Source organism: Anabrus simplex, chromosome 1 (assembly GCF_040414725.1).
Source record: "Anabrus simplex isolate iqAnaSimp1 chromosome 1, ASM4041472v1, whole genome shotgun sequence".
Classification (NCBI taxonomy): domain Eukaryota; kingdom Metazoa; phylum Arthropoda; class Insecta; order Orthoptera; family Tettigoniidae; genus Anabrus; species Anabrus simplex.
Genome location: NC_090265.1, coordinates 1,301,714,573 through 1,301,730,033, shown reverse-complemented (window position 1 = coordinate 1,301,730,033; position 15,461 = coordinate 1,301,714,573). Strand labels below are relative to the sequence as shown.

Sequence of the window (15,461 nt, the reverse complement as noted above, 5' to 3'; positions counted from 1 at the left end):
GCGTTATTTGAACAGTGAGCGGTGTGCGTCAACCTCAACTCGAAACACGAAAGCAGGCTCGGTATACCAGTCCGCTCAATTGCACGGTCACTCAATAGGTGATCAGGCTGCAAGATGTTGTCTTGTTTCTGCTTCACGCATGTGCGTTTCGAACACATGTGTAGTAATGATGTGAAGAATAATGACTCTGCCGAGAACCAATCCATATGATAATAGTGTACGAGGCATTTGAACTTCCGAGTTTCCGAGCTGCTCTATCTGCCCTGCCCCTTTTCTGCTCATTATGATCAGACAGAACGATAGACTCATTTGTTCAGAGATGTTAAGCGTCTTTTCGAGTTTAATTATTTCAAATTTCATTAACCAGAGTGCTCGAGCAGCAAGCTTTGAAATAGTCTGGACTTCGAAATATAGAGTGAGGCCCATTTCTGATAAATTAGTTTGAACGAATCTGCCCGTCGCTTTGCACAATTCTAATTTTCAGTCGCATACTGACCAGTGGAGGCGCTCTGTATTCCAACGATCACGGAGGTTACCGTTCGCCGGCTAAATGTGTGGATTATGGGCAGGTGCCTGGTCTTGAAAGCCAGTCCTCTATACCCCGGCACAAAGTTATGGTGCTAGCTGCACTATTGGTAGCAGTGCGCTTACATATCTTACAAAGGTGTGAAAATTATTAGAATTAGTTTTTGCCTTTACTTGTCCTTCCAATTAGTACCATAGAACTTCCTGTCTTTCAGTCAAATACTAATCCGTCTGACTGAAATACTGTTTTATTCGTCATTTTTTTAATATTACGTTGAGGTTATATCTTTCTGTTTGATTTGTTGACAATTGTACGACACCAATTTCTTTTGCTATTGGCTTTACGTCGCGCAGATACAGATAGGTCTTATGGCAACGATGGGATAGGAAAGGGCTAGGACTGGGAAGGAAGCGGCCGTGGCCTTAATTAAGGTACAGCCCCAGCATTTGCCTGGTGTGAAAATGGGTAACCACGGAAAACCATCTTCAGGGCTGCCGACAGTGGGGTTCGAACCACCTATCTCCCGAATACTGGATACTGGCCGCACTTAAGCGACTGCAGCTATCGAGCTCGGTGACACCAGTTTCAGAGAGTTTGGATTGTAAATAGTGCAAAGCCCAGTGAATCACATCAGCGCTCAGACCAAGCAAAATATCACACATGTGATTCCATGTTATCTAATTACACTCAAAAGAGGAATTAAAAGTCTCAAATATTTGACTTTAATATTGACACAGGAGTCTAAATTGGCTATAGAATCATCAATGATGCAATTCTCTAATTTACTTTGAAAAGACAACAAGTAACACGTAAACGAGTCCCACTGCAGCCCAAAAAGATTTACGTTCATTCTTATGGGCAGGCAGTAATAAGCAACATGGAAATAATCAAAAAATAATGTTGAGTCTAATAATATTCACACCTCTGTACATACGGGAGATGGTGGGTTCGAACTCCAGCGTCTGCAACCCTAAAACTTGATTCGTGTGGTTGCCCATATTCACACCAGGCAAATGCTAACTGCAACATAATTAAGGCCACTGTCACTTCCTTCGCTGTTCCAGACCTGTCTTACCCAATAGTCGCCATAAAAACCCTCTATGTTGCTCGAAGTAAAATAAATAGCAATAAAAGGGAAAGAAGAAATTAGTGGCTCTCCGGAATCCACAGGTCATGGTATCACACAATCATACGATTTTCCCGTACGACCTTCTTCAATACTCGACGGTCGCTGTCGATCAACATAATATGTGTCCTATCCGTCCGTGGTATTTTTATGGCTGTTTCTTCCTGTTTCCACTTCGTAATCACATCCCCGACAATCAACTTGTGTAACTTGAAAAGGAGGTAAATGGACCTGTTTGCTTACTGGTGTGGCAAACTACAACCATTCCACGTTTGAAGTCGCTACGCACTTTTGCTCCACCCTTTCTGCACGTATTTCGTAGCACTTAAACAATGTCGAGTCCTCAGTTTATGGCAGCAGTGATGGTCGTAGTGACATCTAGGCATTGTTTTACATTTACAGATGGCTCTCCGAATACTTTTGATCAGTTAGTTTGTTATTTTATTATTTCTTTGAAATCAGAGTCGCTATTTCACCGTCAGATAGTTCCATCATTTATTTTTTTTCACGTAGTTTGAATGGACCTCCAACCATATCCAGATCCAGGTAGAAATGTCTGACCTGGCCAAGAATCGAACCCGGGGTCTCCCGGCAAGACACAGGCTCACTGCCCGGAGACCGTAGGACTGGCTGCGTTTGTTTCACGCCCGTTTTAATTCCGTAATAATAACAATTGAATCGGTCGTGGCAAAAAAAGCATTACGTCAAAATATACCACTCTTATTTCTTGCTTAATTCAACATTTAAGGCTGAGACGCAGTGAACGACGGAGAAAAGAATTATGTCAGGCCTCTCCTTGTACTAGAAATCGCTGTTTATAACTTTGCATGCGGTGGAGAAAAGCTCCGTACTTCTTTTCATCTTTCTTTTAGTGTGACAGCGCTAGTGTTTCCCGCGCTCCTCACGACTTTTATTCTCTGAGACCCGCACATTACACTGTAATGAAAACTAGAGCTATGCTTCCTTTGTTCTCATTCTGAAGACTTTCTGGATCTCCCCTGCGTCTTTCAAATAGTTCAGATATTTCATTGACAATCCAGGAGTAGGAGGGGCTTCAATTTTCATACATTCTCTTGTGAAACATACATTTCTTCTAGGGAAACCTCAATTAACAGACTTTCCTGCTATGCTGCAAGACAAACCCTACTGTGGAAAAGTGCCAATACAGACTAAAAAAATACAGGACATTAAGAAACTAGTTAATTACGTGGAACCCCAGGCACTGAGTTTCTATGACGAACTTCTAAAATGGCCAATTACAGTGTGTGCTGAAAATCAAGACATTTATAAATGGCCAGATACTCTTGCGTTACCAATCAAACAGCCGTGTTTTGAATGTATTATTGTTTGTCCTTTTAATCCTTTTTACTAGTACTTTTGTCATTTAGTAAAGAATTACTAATTTTTATTGTTGAGTATCATAGGGAACCTTAAATTTTGAAGTAATGATGGTAGGTAGGCCCTGTGTATCTGAAAATACGTGCACTCTTCAGAACCACTACTCTTCTGTTTGGCTAGGGAGAAAAATCAGCTTCAAAATTGTTTTGTATCCAAAAACTAAATAAATTTACCTTAAAATCGTAAATTGATCTAATTTTAGTTTATTTTCCTTACGAAAATTGAAGTTCGGAGCTTAAAGGAATTATGTCATTGCTGTGTGTGTCCTCCGCGCTCAAGCGCCGCGCCTACAAGCTCCGCAACCCGCCGCATCACCGATGTTACCAGATTCTACGAGAGGACGGCACTGCGCCTGGCATGCTCGTCGATGACGTCAGCCAAGCGCTATATAAGGAGCGACTTTCCTAGCCTTACTGAGGACTACCCCAGTGTCCAACAGCCAGCCCACACCGCAAGTCAAACACGGAGGCATTCCTCTTAAAAACGTGTCTTGAACATGTGGACAGATTGCTGCTTGTGATGTCTCGCCTCAGGGCTCTGCCTCATCTTCCCTGATTCCCGTAGCTATATCGAGCCCCGAGTCAAGCATTCTGCTACACTCTCAAGTCCTCACCAGTGCTCCAACGACTATCTTAGCATTCTGCGAATTAAGATATTCATGAAAGTTCCTTGCAAGCCTAAGTCCAATACCAGCATTATACTATCTCTACAAGTTACGCTTGTTATCCCCCAACAGATAGTTTTCGACTAGCTAAGGACTTTTCCCAGTGAAATAGACTATCTCCTCAAGATAGGTGTAAATGTGTATATAGGACTCTCCCTGTATATAAATGTATATAGGTTACAGACTTTCAGTCTACCGTTAATATCAAAATTAAGTGCGTGCAAATCATTCAAGCTTCGAGACAAGTTTTGTTATATTTATTGTAAATACTGTGTCAAACTATTCAAACAATAAACTTTATGTTGTTTTACTGTATACCAAGTTCCTTGTATACAACAGTCATTTCATAAAATATCTATATAAAATAATGATATGATACAAAACTGCATACTGTCAAATATATAACAACTGGCAACACTGCATACGTGTCTTACTCGTACTGGTCATCATTTTGAAACTATGACGTTTTTCCCTCTGCTGAAAAGTTGCAAAAAGTGGCAATGCCTTTTAGCTCTGACCGATTTAATTGTTTATCTCAAGAGATCCAACTGTCAGTAGAAGTGATCTGATGTCTGTATTCCTGTGAGATCTGTGAAGGTATATTTAATTGTAATTCAAGGGGCCAAGAACGTGAGATGAACATATACCAGGAGATAGTACGGAGAAGTGTGGGTAAAAACTCAGATGGGATAAATATCGTTGTCGGAGTCAGATTTCAATCGTCAGACCTTTCTGACTTTCTAACCCTCCACTCACACACTGTAGGGGGGGAATTCTGGGCAATTTATATAGCCACCCCTTGTCCCGTTTCTCTTCGGGGTGAGGTATGATGTGAGATGTCCGGCTCCGCGTTTTAGGGCGCAACCTATCACCCGGTGGCCCCGGGTTCGATTCCCGGCCGGGTCAGGGGTTTTAAATTGTAAATGATTACTATCCCTGGCCTGGGGACTGGGTGATTGTGTCGTCCTTAACGTTCCTTTTCTCACATTCAACACTACTCTTCCGCCATTTACATAATACACGCAAGTTCCTCACATACGGTGCAAGTAGGAGCAAAAGATCTTCATCGGTCGACACCCCGAACAAATAGCATTTTTTTAAATTATGTGAGGTGAATTTTCTTAGCGAGTTTTTACCACCGGATGCCCTTCCTGAAGTCAACTTCAGCAGAGGAGGTAATGAGATGAAATGAATGACGTGATATAAGATAAGGGAGAGGGTGAAAGCCGCTGCCGTCACATAGCCTACACCTCTGCTCTGCTGAACGCTTAACGTCCGCATCCGGCAGATGAATCAGATCAATAGCGCCATATGCCCTCACTCCATATGAGGACTGCGGAGAGGTGTTAAATTGAATCCAGGCTTTTGGCACGCAATCTAGTCATTAGAAATTGAATACCACCATCTTTTCTATCTTGCTGGCCAACATTTTGAAGGAGATTGTTCCTTTTCGACCAGCGGGGCTCAAAATAGCCACCACGGTGTTAGAACATATATACTTGACGTCTTAATGATCATGGCCATCAGGCGTGCTAAATACTGGGTAATAGAGAATATTAATACACTTAAGAAAATGTAAATTGCAACACCATGAAGGCATTGGTCGTTTGTGTTGAGTTTCAAGATATGGAACTATGCCATGTAGGTATGTAAACGATCAAAATTTCAGACCCATTGGATTGTTACTACAGGTCTCCCCACGTGATTGGCAGTGGAGGAATCAACTCCAGTATACGGACTCTGGTGTAGCGTAGTTGACTTGCAGTCTGTGCAGTGAAGTGTTCCCTGTTAAACATGCCTCGACGACAGAGAAGAGCACGCTATCAACAACTGTCGCCGTTTGAGAGGGCTCGGATAATTGGGCTGTGTGAGGCTGGATTATCGCTAAGGACTGTCGCTGCACGTGTTTGGCCGACAGGTATCTACGGTAAAACGTGTATGGCAGCAGTGGTCAAATGAAGGTACCCACACTCGTAGACCTGGCACAGGCCCAGCGCGACAGAGAACTGTGAGAGAGGATCGCCGCATCATTCGGATGGCCCGCATGGAACCCCATGCAACAGCAGCGCAAATTCGAGCAGCTGTGGCACCCCACGTTACACAACAAACAGTTGGTAATCGCCTGCGTGCAGCTGGCTTACGAGCCCGTGTCCCTGCAGGTGTTCCATTGACCTCGCAACAGCGACGTGTAAGGCTGGCTTGGTGTCGAGAAAGATCGACGTGGGTCGACGAATGGCATAGGGTCGTCTTTAGTGATGAATCGCGCTTCTGTCTTGCCCGCAGTGATCGCCGGAATCGTGTGCGCCGACGTACCGGGGAGAGGGGCCGCCCAGATCTTACTGTCGAGAGGCACACAGGGCCAACACCAAGCATTATGGTCTGGGGAGCTATTGGCTCTAATGTGAAATCATAATTAGTGCTTGTTGAGGGCACTATGACTGCTCGACAGTACGTTGATAGGGTACTCAATCCAGTGGTTGTCCCTATGATGGCGAACATTGCTAATGGGATGTTTCAGCAGGACAATGCCCGGGTTCACACTGCACACATCTCCAGAGAAGCTCTCCAAGACATCACAACCTTAGAATGGTTCGCCAGATCCCCGGACCTCAGTCCTATTTAGCATGTGTGGGACATGATAGGCCAACAACTGGCCAACCGTCCTCAGCCACCCACAACTCTGGAACAACTGACCCGTACAGTGCAGCAAGCATGGGCCACAATTCCTCAGGAAGCGATCCAGGGCCTTATTGACTCCATGTCTCGACGAATTCATCAGTGTATTGCAGCTCGTGGTGGGCACATCCTGTATTGATTGTTGTCCAAACTTGCGGTCAGAGGGACCTAAAAGTGTAATCATCGAATCACACCCGAACACTCGTCCTGCTTGTTCAATTGCAGCAATGTAGCACCACTCCTTCTATGTGTTGCAATTTCCATTTTCTTCAGTGTATATCAAATATTATGTTTTGTTGTTTTTAATACTTACCCGGTGATATTTCCGTCCTGAGTTTCTCATCTCCTCTACTGAGATAAGGTTCGTGCTGTTCGAGATGGTTTAGAGCCAAGATAAATTAATTGGAAGCCAAGCTAAAGAGGAAGTGCCCGTGTAAAGTACGACGCCTCCGGTTAAATCTGGTGCGAAAATTAACGCTGCGGCAACTCTGAAGTGTAGTGAAATTGTAAAGGGTAGTCAATGTTTACCCAACTCTCCCGTCCATTTACTGCCTGATTTCTTCTTGGCTTCCGTCTGGAAATTTACCATAAAATATTGCTTTCCTAATTCGCATTTTTTCTTTTTTAATGTTGAATAATTCCAAATCTTCTTCGACTTCTTTGAAAACTGCTGGTTTGGTTTTTTATTATTTGCATAGTGTTCAGAAATTTGTCTGTCTTTGACCATGCCATACAGGTGACGAAAGAATCTTTGTCTACTTTTCCTGAAAGCATGACCTATTTTTCTGATGTTTTGTATCAATCTTGATCTGGTCTCAATTGGTATATGCCATTCTCTCAAATAGGTCTCATAATTTTCCTTAGGATTCTCTTCTCTGTTTTGCTCAATGTTCTATTTGAAAAGGTGTTTAAACACTCTATTGCATATAAAGCTGCTGTAAAGATTACAGTTTTGTAGTGTTTCAGTTTGACATTCCCAGATACTAACTTTTAATTCACCTAAGTATTTGAATGTGTTCACTCATTTGATTATTTTGGTTTTGGATACTTGAATATTTGCATATACATTATTGATACTAGTGATCCTTTGTGTTTGTTCATAGGAAACTTGTAATCCTATTTTGGCCGCACACGTTTCAAGGTCTTCTAATTTCATCCTTCTTTCTCCTGTGGGTTTGCTAGTATGACTAGATCATCTGCAAAAGCTAAGTGGATTGTTACAGTTCGTTTGTTTGATGGTCCCATTACAACTCCTAGGTTTATTTTCCTTTCAATATCCTCGTACTACTTTTTTCCAGTGTACAATTGAATAGTATCGGGGAGAGTCTGTCTGCTTGTCTCACACCAGTTTTAATTTCGAATGCTTATGAGATTTCACCTAACAATTTGACTTTTGAGAAGTCGTCAGTCAGTGTTTCTCGCTAACAGTTCGTGTCCATTTTGAAATCTTTTGATATTTCAAAGAGAGAAGTTCTATGGATCGAATCGTAGGCTTTTCTGAAATCTACAAATATTGCTACTATATCCCATTCTGTCTCTCTTGTTGTGTTAAATAGAACTTATTTCAAAAACATGATTTGTTCTGCACAGCTTCTTCCTGGTCTTAAACCCTTCCTGGCCCTCTCCTAATTCTTTGTATATGATTGGGTGTTTTCTGTTTAGTAACACTTTACTCAGAATCTTAACCATACCGATATAAGATAGATCCCCCTATACTTGTTCGGGATCGTTCTATACCCATTCTTGTGGAGTGGGTGTATAACTGCATTTTCCAATCGTCTAGGATTTCCTCACTTTTCCAATTTTTCTTAAATAAACGTTCCAGTTTGTCTATTAGACTCTGGAGCCATTTTGATCATTTCTGCTGCTATGTTATCTTCACCACTTGATGTTTTGTCTTTCAAGGATTTCTTTAATTTCATTTTTATCTGGAGGTTCCGAGGGGGCTATTAGATTATGTAGCTCCTTAAAATCAAAACTCTTCCGGTTCAGGACAGTAAACAAGATTCTTAAAATATCTGGCCAGGAGTATTTTTTAGCATTATTTTACCTTTTACATCCTTGAAGTTCCTACATATCGGTTTATATCCGTGTACCTTAATTGCTAAGGTTTTGTAAACGTCTGTAATATTATTCTTTCGGAAATTTCCTCTTCTGGTTTCGAATTATTTTCGCTGCTATCTTTCTTACTTGTTGATATTCTTCTTGGTTTCCTATTGACTTTTTGGAGTGTCTTATTTTTCACTTCCTTTATCTCCCTGGTAAGGCTTCTTCGCATGTCTGATTCCACCAGACGTGTTTCTTCTCTTTTGGTTGTGACAATGTTGTGCTTGCTGCATTTACGATTCCTTTCTTGATTTCTTCCCGGTCGTCTGTTTGAATTTTGTTTACTTTTGTTTCATATTCAGAAATAAATTCTTCTTTTAACTTCTATTCTTCTATTGGATACTTTATCATGGATTTAGTTACCTTAATTTTGGTTCTGGGGATGAACTTCCGTTTTATTTCAGTTAGACAGTGATCTGAATCACTGGAATTCTCCCGATTCGGTGTTAGTTGCTTTCGGTGTTGTCATTTTTAGGATGTTGTCTATGTCGAGTTGACATGAATTTCAGTTTGTGGGCCTTACACAGATTTATAAACCTTTTTTTTTTTTTTCATTCTGGTTCGTCCTTTTGTGTGCTGTAAACTTGGCTTTGATTCCTTCATCTTCCTTCTCTTTGCCAATTTGTGCATTAAAATCCCCTAATAGAATTTTTTTGTGTTTTGGGCTTAGTTTTAATATTTCTTCTTCCAATTGTAGCCGTAAAGTGTCTACTTTTTCAGGGTTTCTATAATCATCTTTATTTATTGGGATATGGCATTTAAGTAAATCATAGTATTTATTTCCACAAGAAATCGTCAGGATTGATATTCTGTTCGAGGGGAGACTTGAATTCTACAACATTGTTTGTATAGCATGCTTTTTCAACAAGACAGTACCAAAACAGAGTAAATTCTTACTTCCTATTTTCTGGACTGGTTTACCTTTGACGATTGTATAGTTTCTATAGTCAAAGTTTTTTCCATCAGGGATTCGTGTTTCTTGCACTGCACATATTTTAATTTTTTCATTATTCAGATGTTTCGTTAATTCCATTAACTTGCTAGGTTTCATAAGCGACTTGCCGTTGAAGGTTCCAATAAAGTGCTTCTGCTTCAATCAATCAATCAATCAATCAATCAATCACCGAGCTCGATAGCTGCAGTCGCTTAGGTGCGGCCAGTATCCAGTATTCGGGAGATAGTAGGTTCGAACCACACTGTCGGTAGCCCTGAAGATGGTTTGACGTGGTTTCCCATTTTCACACCAGGCAAATGCTGGGGCTGTACCTTAATTAATGCCACGGCCGCTTCCTTCCCACTCCTAGCCCTTCCCTGTCCCATCGTCGCCATAAGACCTATCTGTGTCGGTGCGACGTAAAGCAACTAGCAAAAAAAAATCAATCAATCAACCAATCAATCAATCATTACTGATCTGCATTTAGGGCAGTCGCCCAAGTGGCAGATTCCCTTGAATTTCAGTTTGATGGTTTCGTTACCAGAGTGCTCTGATTCATCCACCATCTCTTTCAGTTTCAGTTTCTGCCCCGAAAAATCTGAGTTGGCAGGTTGCGTACCTTCTTTGACACGGTGGAATGTTTGTTTGAGAGAGAGGGACAATCCATGTCGACTGTTTGACATCAATAGATTGATGTAGCATGTATTAAATTCAACATCTATTATTATTTTATTATTATTATTATTATTATTATTATTATTATTATTATTATTATTATTATTATTATTATTATTATTATTATTATTATTACCAACATTAAAAGGAAAACTATTTCCGGATAAGATTATTATCCATATAAAGAGGAAAAAAGATTTACGGATAAGATTATTACCCATATAAAGCGAAAAAGAAAGATTTCCGGATGAGGTCTGATAATTACTGAACTTACTGCTCTCAGACATCGAGTGTGATTCCCAGCTCTGCCACTGTTTTAAGAGTTCGGTACAGTTCACGTTAGATAGTTAAGTGACGTTAAGTGACTTAAAATCCCACTTCTAGTCATCAAATGTCATCTGATTTTTGTAATTTATTTTCAATACGAAGCAGTTGGTTCGTAATATAGAAGCTACAGCCAATCCTACACTAATTTTCAAAAAGAATTCACTAAAGTGAGAGACCACATGCACGCGGAACATGATGTTTCAAACCTCCTGTACGAAACACGTTCCCCCTGTACGAAACACGTTCCCCATTTTCACACCAGGCAAATGCTCAGGATGTACCTTAATTAAGACCACAGCCGTTTCCTTCCCAATCCTAGCCCTGTCCCCTCCTTGCGTCACCGGAAACCTTCCATGTGTTAGTCCGACCTCCAGAGAGGCCTGGTGCAGGCGACCTGTGTGTCTGTGAGGATGAGACCCTGCCTATGATGAATTGTTCAAGATGGGATCGAACCTGGAACCCCTTAACCAAAAGCCATCCCACTAACCATTTAGCCATAGAGCAAAATAATAATAATAATAATAATAATAATAATAATAATAATAATAATAATAACAACTTTACAAGCCATGTCTAATCTCATTGTAGTGTCCTGGAGTTATATATACTCTATTGCGACTGTAATTTGATCAAAAAATATGATTCTCTGTTTGAAACTAGTAAAATTGTATGGATTGTAAACAAATCAAAACTTGTACGGGGATTATGACATAATATAACACTACTATTTCATCAAAATACTATCGTACTAAAGAGACAACCTTAACTAATGTTAAGCAGTGATGAAAACAGAAATAGTAATTCTGACAGTTTTTCATAATAATATTTAGCAGTAGTATGAAACGTTCTTCTTCTTTTTCTACCAAATTTCTCACATCTATGGTGTCGCGGGTGCGAACTATATCTCATATGTTGATTTGGCCCTGTTTTACAACCGGATGCCCTTCCTGACGCAACCCTATATGGAGGGATGTAATCACTATTCCGTGTTCCTGTAGTGGTTGGTAGTGAAGTGTGTTGTCTGAATATGAAGAGGAAAATGTTGGGACAAACACAAACACCCAGTCTCCGGGGCAGAAGAACTAATGAGAGGCGATTAAAATACCCACCCAGCCGGGGATCGAACCCGAGACCCTCTGAACCGAAAGCCTCACCGCTGACCATTCAGCCAATGAGTCGAACAATAACACAAAATGCTCATTTCAAATTAAATGTAACGGAAAGGTATGCTACGAAACAAGTTGTGTACTTATTAAAATGTGACTTAATTCAACAGACTTTATAGGCCTACGTTTATACTAATGATATTTGAAAACCACATGAGAAAAATACAGTATAAGCAGGACAAATAACGACGTCGAAATGTGTAATGTGATTTCCAGACTACGAGGATAAATTGTTATTTCATTATTATGTGGCATAATTCATTCATAAAAACCAATAAGACATTTCACTGTATACAAAAGAAATAGTAAATATTGCACGTTCGAATTTGCCCCACTTATATACGGAAGACTCACTCTAGTGAGTGTGCCCAGCACACTCTGGTGACGTCATCGGGAGCCGATTCCTCGCATGCGACATTGAGTGTGACTTCAGAGTCGTAGGAACCGATTCTCGCGATTCCACGCGTCATTCGCGCACATCACTAAGCTTGCACATGTGCGAGTGATCTCGAACCAGATTCGTCGTTCCACACTCACAGACAATATGATTTTGTCATTTGTAGCGGAACTACAGCTACACTCATGCCTAAAGCGTTCATTTCGACGAAGTTTTTGGAAGAATAGCGTAAATTGTTGATTCTATTCCAGATTCGCAGTGCAGATTATTCGAGTATGGAATAGTTGTTTGTAGTTTGGAATTCACTGAATGTTCCTCAGGAGAAAAATGGACAGTATTCGGACATCATTGTGCCGAGTTCTCACAAACACACCACAGCTATGTCCGGCTCCGTGGCTAAGTGGTTAGCGTGCTGACTTTTCGTCACAGGTTCGATTCCCGGCAGGGTCGTGAATTTTTACCATAATTGGTTAATTCCCCTGGGCCGGGGACTGGGTGTATGCGCCGTCTTCAGCATCATTTCCTCCTCATCACGACGCGCAGGTCGCCTACGGGTGTCAAATCAAAAGTCCTGCACCAGGCCTCTCCAGAAGCCACACGACAAAAAAACACACATTTATAATTGATCTGGATACTTGAATTAAAGAACAAAGTTTGGAGTCTGCTCAACTTTGAGTGGTGAAATATATCAGAATCCGGCTCACGAGTTCAGTTCACCAAGACTGGTTCGCATATCAAACTCTTACGTGTAGGTGCACCTTAACAGTCACACAGGCTTCCTTTTACTTGGAACGGATAAGCAAAATAAATGATCGTATTATAGAAAAACAGTAACAGATACTAGAATAATGCTGCATAAGTAACGATTATTATTATTATTATTATTATTATTATTATTATTATTATTATTATTATTATTATTATTATTATTATTATTATTATTATTATTGCCATTGTTTGTCTTATTGTTACATTAATATAATATCTGCATGCACCAAGGGAATTTGTGTTATTGAATGTTATCACCCGCCCGATATATTTGTTGTTTTCTAGCTGCTATCCGACTGAAGAGCGTAAGTAATTACTTGGACTATGTAGGCATCATAAATCTAATTTCTTCGTAATCGGAAAATAATTGACCAAAGGTGATCGAAAAGGACAAGAGGGGTATTCCACTCAAGAATAAGTGGAAGCTTAGGTCTCGTAATCGCCACTCACGTGTCATAACATGTACATCCCCAGGCTAGAGGTTTGTGTTTAAGGTAAATGTGTTTATTTGGTATTAAAATTGGTGTTTTGTCTCTTTCAGTTGTTTATGATCGACAATTGTGCAGACGACTGGAGGATAGCGATGTCATGGCAGCGGATCACACAAATTGGACTCGAGCTTGGGATATGTGCGGTGCACCCGATCCCTGGCAAGTATTCCTTTGTGTGGACCACAAAACTTGCCAACCGAAATGGCAGCATCGACTCTCAGCTAGTACCGTACGACGTGGCGCTCTCCCTGCCTATGTTCCTGCGCCTGTACCTCATCTGCAGAGTGATGTTGCTTCACAGCAAGCTGTTTACTGACGCATCCTCGCGCAGTATAGGCGCGCTTAATCGTATCAATTTCAACACTCGCTTCGTGCTCAAGACTCTGATGACCATCTGTCCCGGTACGGTCCTCTTAGTGTTCATGGTCTCGCTCTGGATCATCGCCAGTTGGACGCTCCGACAGTGTGAGAGGTCAGTCTCCATTGCCCAGCAATTCGCCCTACCAGGCTCTGCCACGTCGCTTACCTTTGCTCTTCCCTCAGTCAGACATTACTCTCCAAGAGTACCGACGTATTGGATAACCGTCTTTATTAACCTGAAGGTCAGAAACTTATTTATTATTTCTGCAAGTCAATACGAGAACAGTTCAAATTAAGTGTGTCACTGCCATTTGTGTGATACAGATTTGAGAATGCTGATGTTACGGCAAACTCTGCAAAGATCACATTTAAGGTCAACATGTTCACAAAATATGAATATTAGGGGAAGCATGCTTTATTAAGCATTTAATATTATCGTGTATGTAAACATTGCATACGCACTTGTAGAATTATATTTATAATGTGTATTAATATTACACGCACAGGTATGTTCATCCTTTGTAAAGAAAGTTCGCCTTAATACTCTTTACAAAATAGTTCATGATATCAATATTTTCAAAAGTCATATCATGCTATAACATATTAGATCTTATTGGCAGTAACGTCCATTAAAAATCGTTAAGACCTCAGACATACAGTAGGCCTATAGAATTGTTAAGATATTCACGATAAGAACATTAGAAGTTTTCTTAGTTAATACCATGTAAATAGCTCAATAATTCTAAAAAGTAAGAACTGAAGTGTTTGCCTCTAACTTCAACTGATTTCCTGGTGGTTAGTGAATTCTACTTTGTTTTAGATTCGATCAAGACAGTGCGTCTCTGTCCAGACAAATGTCATTAAATGATACAAAAACCTTTATTTTATACTAACATATTTCAGTATCGACTTTCACGAAAATAAAAATATGTGATAATTTCTGATTAAAAAGAAGTAGACTCTATGTGCCTAACAGCATATAAACAATATAATGCAATTTACACGTCAGTTCTACACTGCAAGTCATTGGCTACATATAAAGCGTTTACGCAGAAAAGTCAAATAATACCTCAGGGAAACCAGTTTTAAAATATATTTTCTATTTTTCCTATTAATCTAAAATTGATTCTGCTTGATTTGACTGAAAGTAAATTGTCTTGAACTAGATATTCTATTTAGCACGTATATTTATTAAATTTTAAACAGCTATACTGGGTTATGTTAAATAAGACAGCAAATGAGCAAAGATTCTAAAATATATTTGATATTCTCATTAATACAATAAGAACTGTTTTCAATTGATAAGCTGAAATGCTAAAATAAGTTTTGAAGCATGTTAACATGGTATCATTGTTGATATTTTAGCTGTTCAGAATAGGGTTGCTTTAACGAGAAAGAAAGAGAGAGAGAGAGATAAATTCCTACATTCTTCTTTTTCATTTTTAACCCCAATTAGCATAGTCTGTTTCACAATATAATATTGACTGTGAAACCAAATAACGTGGCTTTCAAGGGAAAATTGTTAAATAAGAACTCCAGAGTGTTTTTCAAGGGCAATGCCGAAGTTGTTTAATGCACATTTCTCAAGGAAGAATTTGTAACATTTGTCTTACGCCCCAGGATGTTAGACGTTCGTGAACGGTTCAGGAGAGGACCTCTCACGAGAAAATCACCTTTAAGATAATAAAGAAGGAGGGAATGAAAGGGTAAAGCAAAGAGAAACTTTATCTAAATTATAATTGTCTTAAATGTCTTAAATAAAGACTTTATTTTATTACAACTAAACAGGGGCAGATGCGGTAAGTGATCGTGCTTGGACAGTGAGCATTCAGGACAGTCCAGAGGGC

General features: G+C 40.1%; 1 protein-coding gene across 1 annotated transcript in view; it reads left to right on the top strand.

Annotated features, from left to right (window-relative positions):
• LOC136858773 (small conductance calcium-activated potassium channel protein) overlaps positions 1 to 15,461 on the top strand; it is a 165,587-nt gene that overhangs the window by 29,814 nt on the left and 120,312 nt on the right. Inside the window, exon 3 of the mRNA XM_068225743.1 lies at positions 13,305 to 13,726. Coding sequence (XP_068081844.1) covers positions 13,305 to 13,726 — 422 coding nt within the window. The remainder of the gene's footprint in view (positions 1 to 13,304; positions 13,727 to 15,461) is intronic.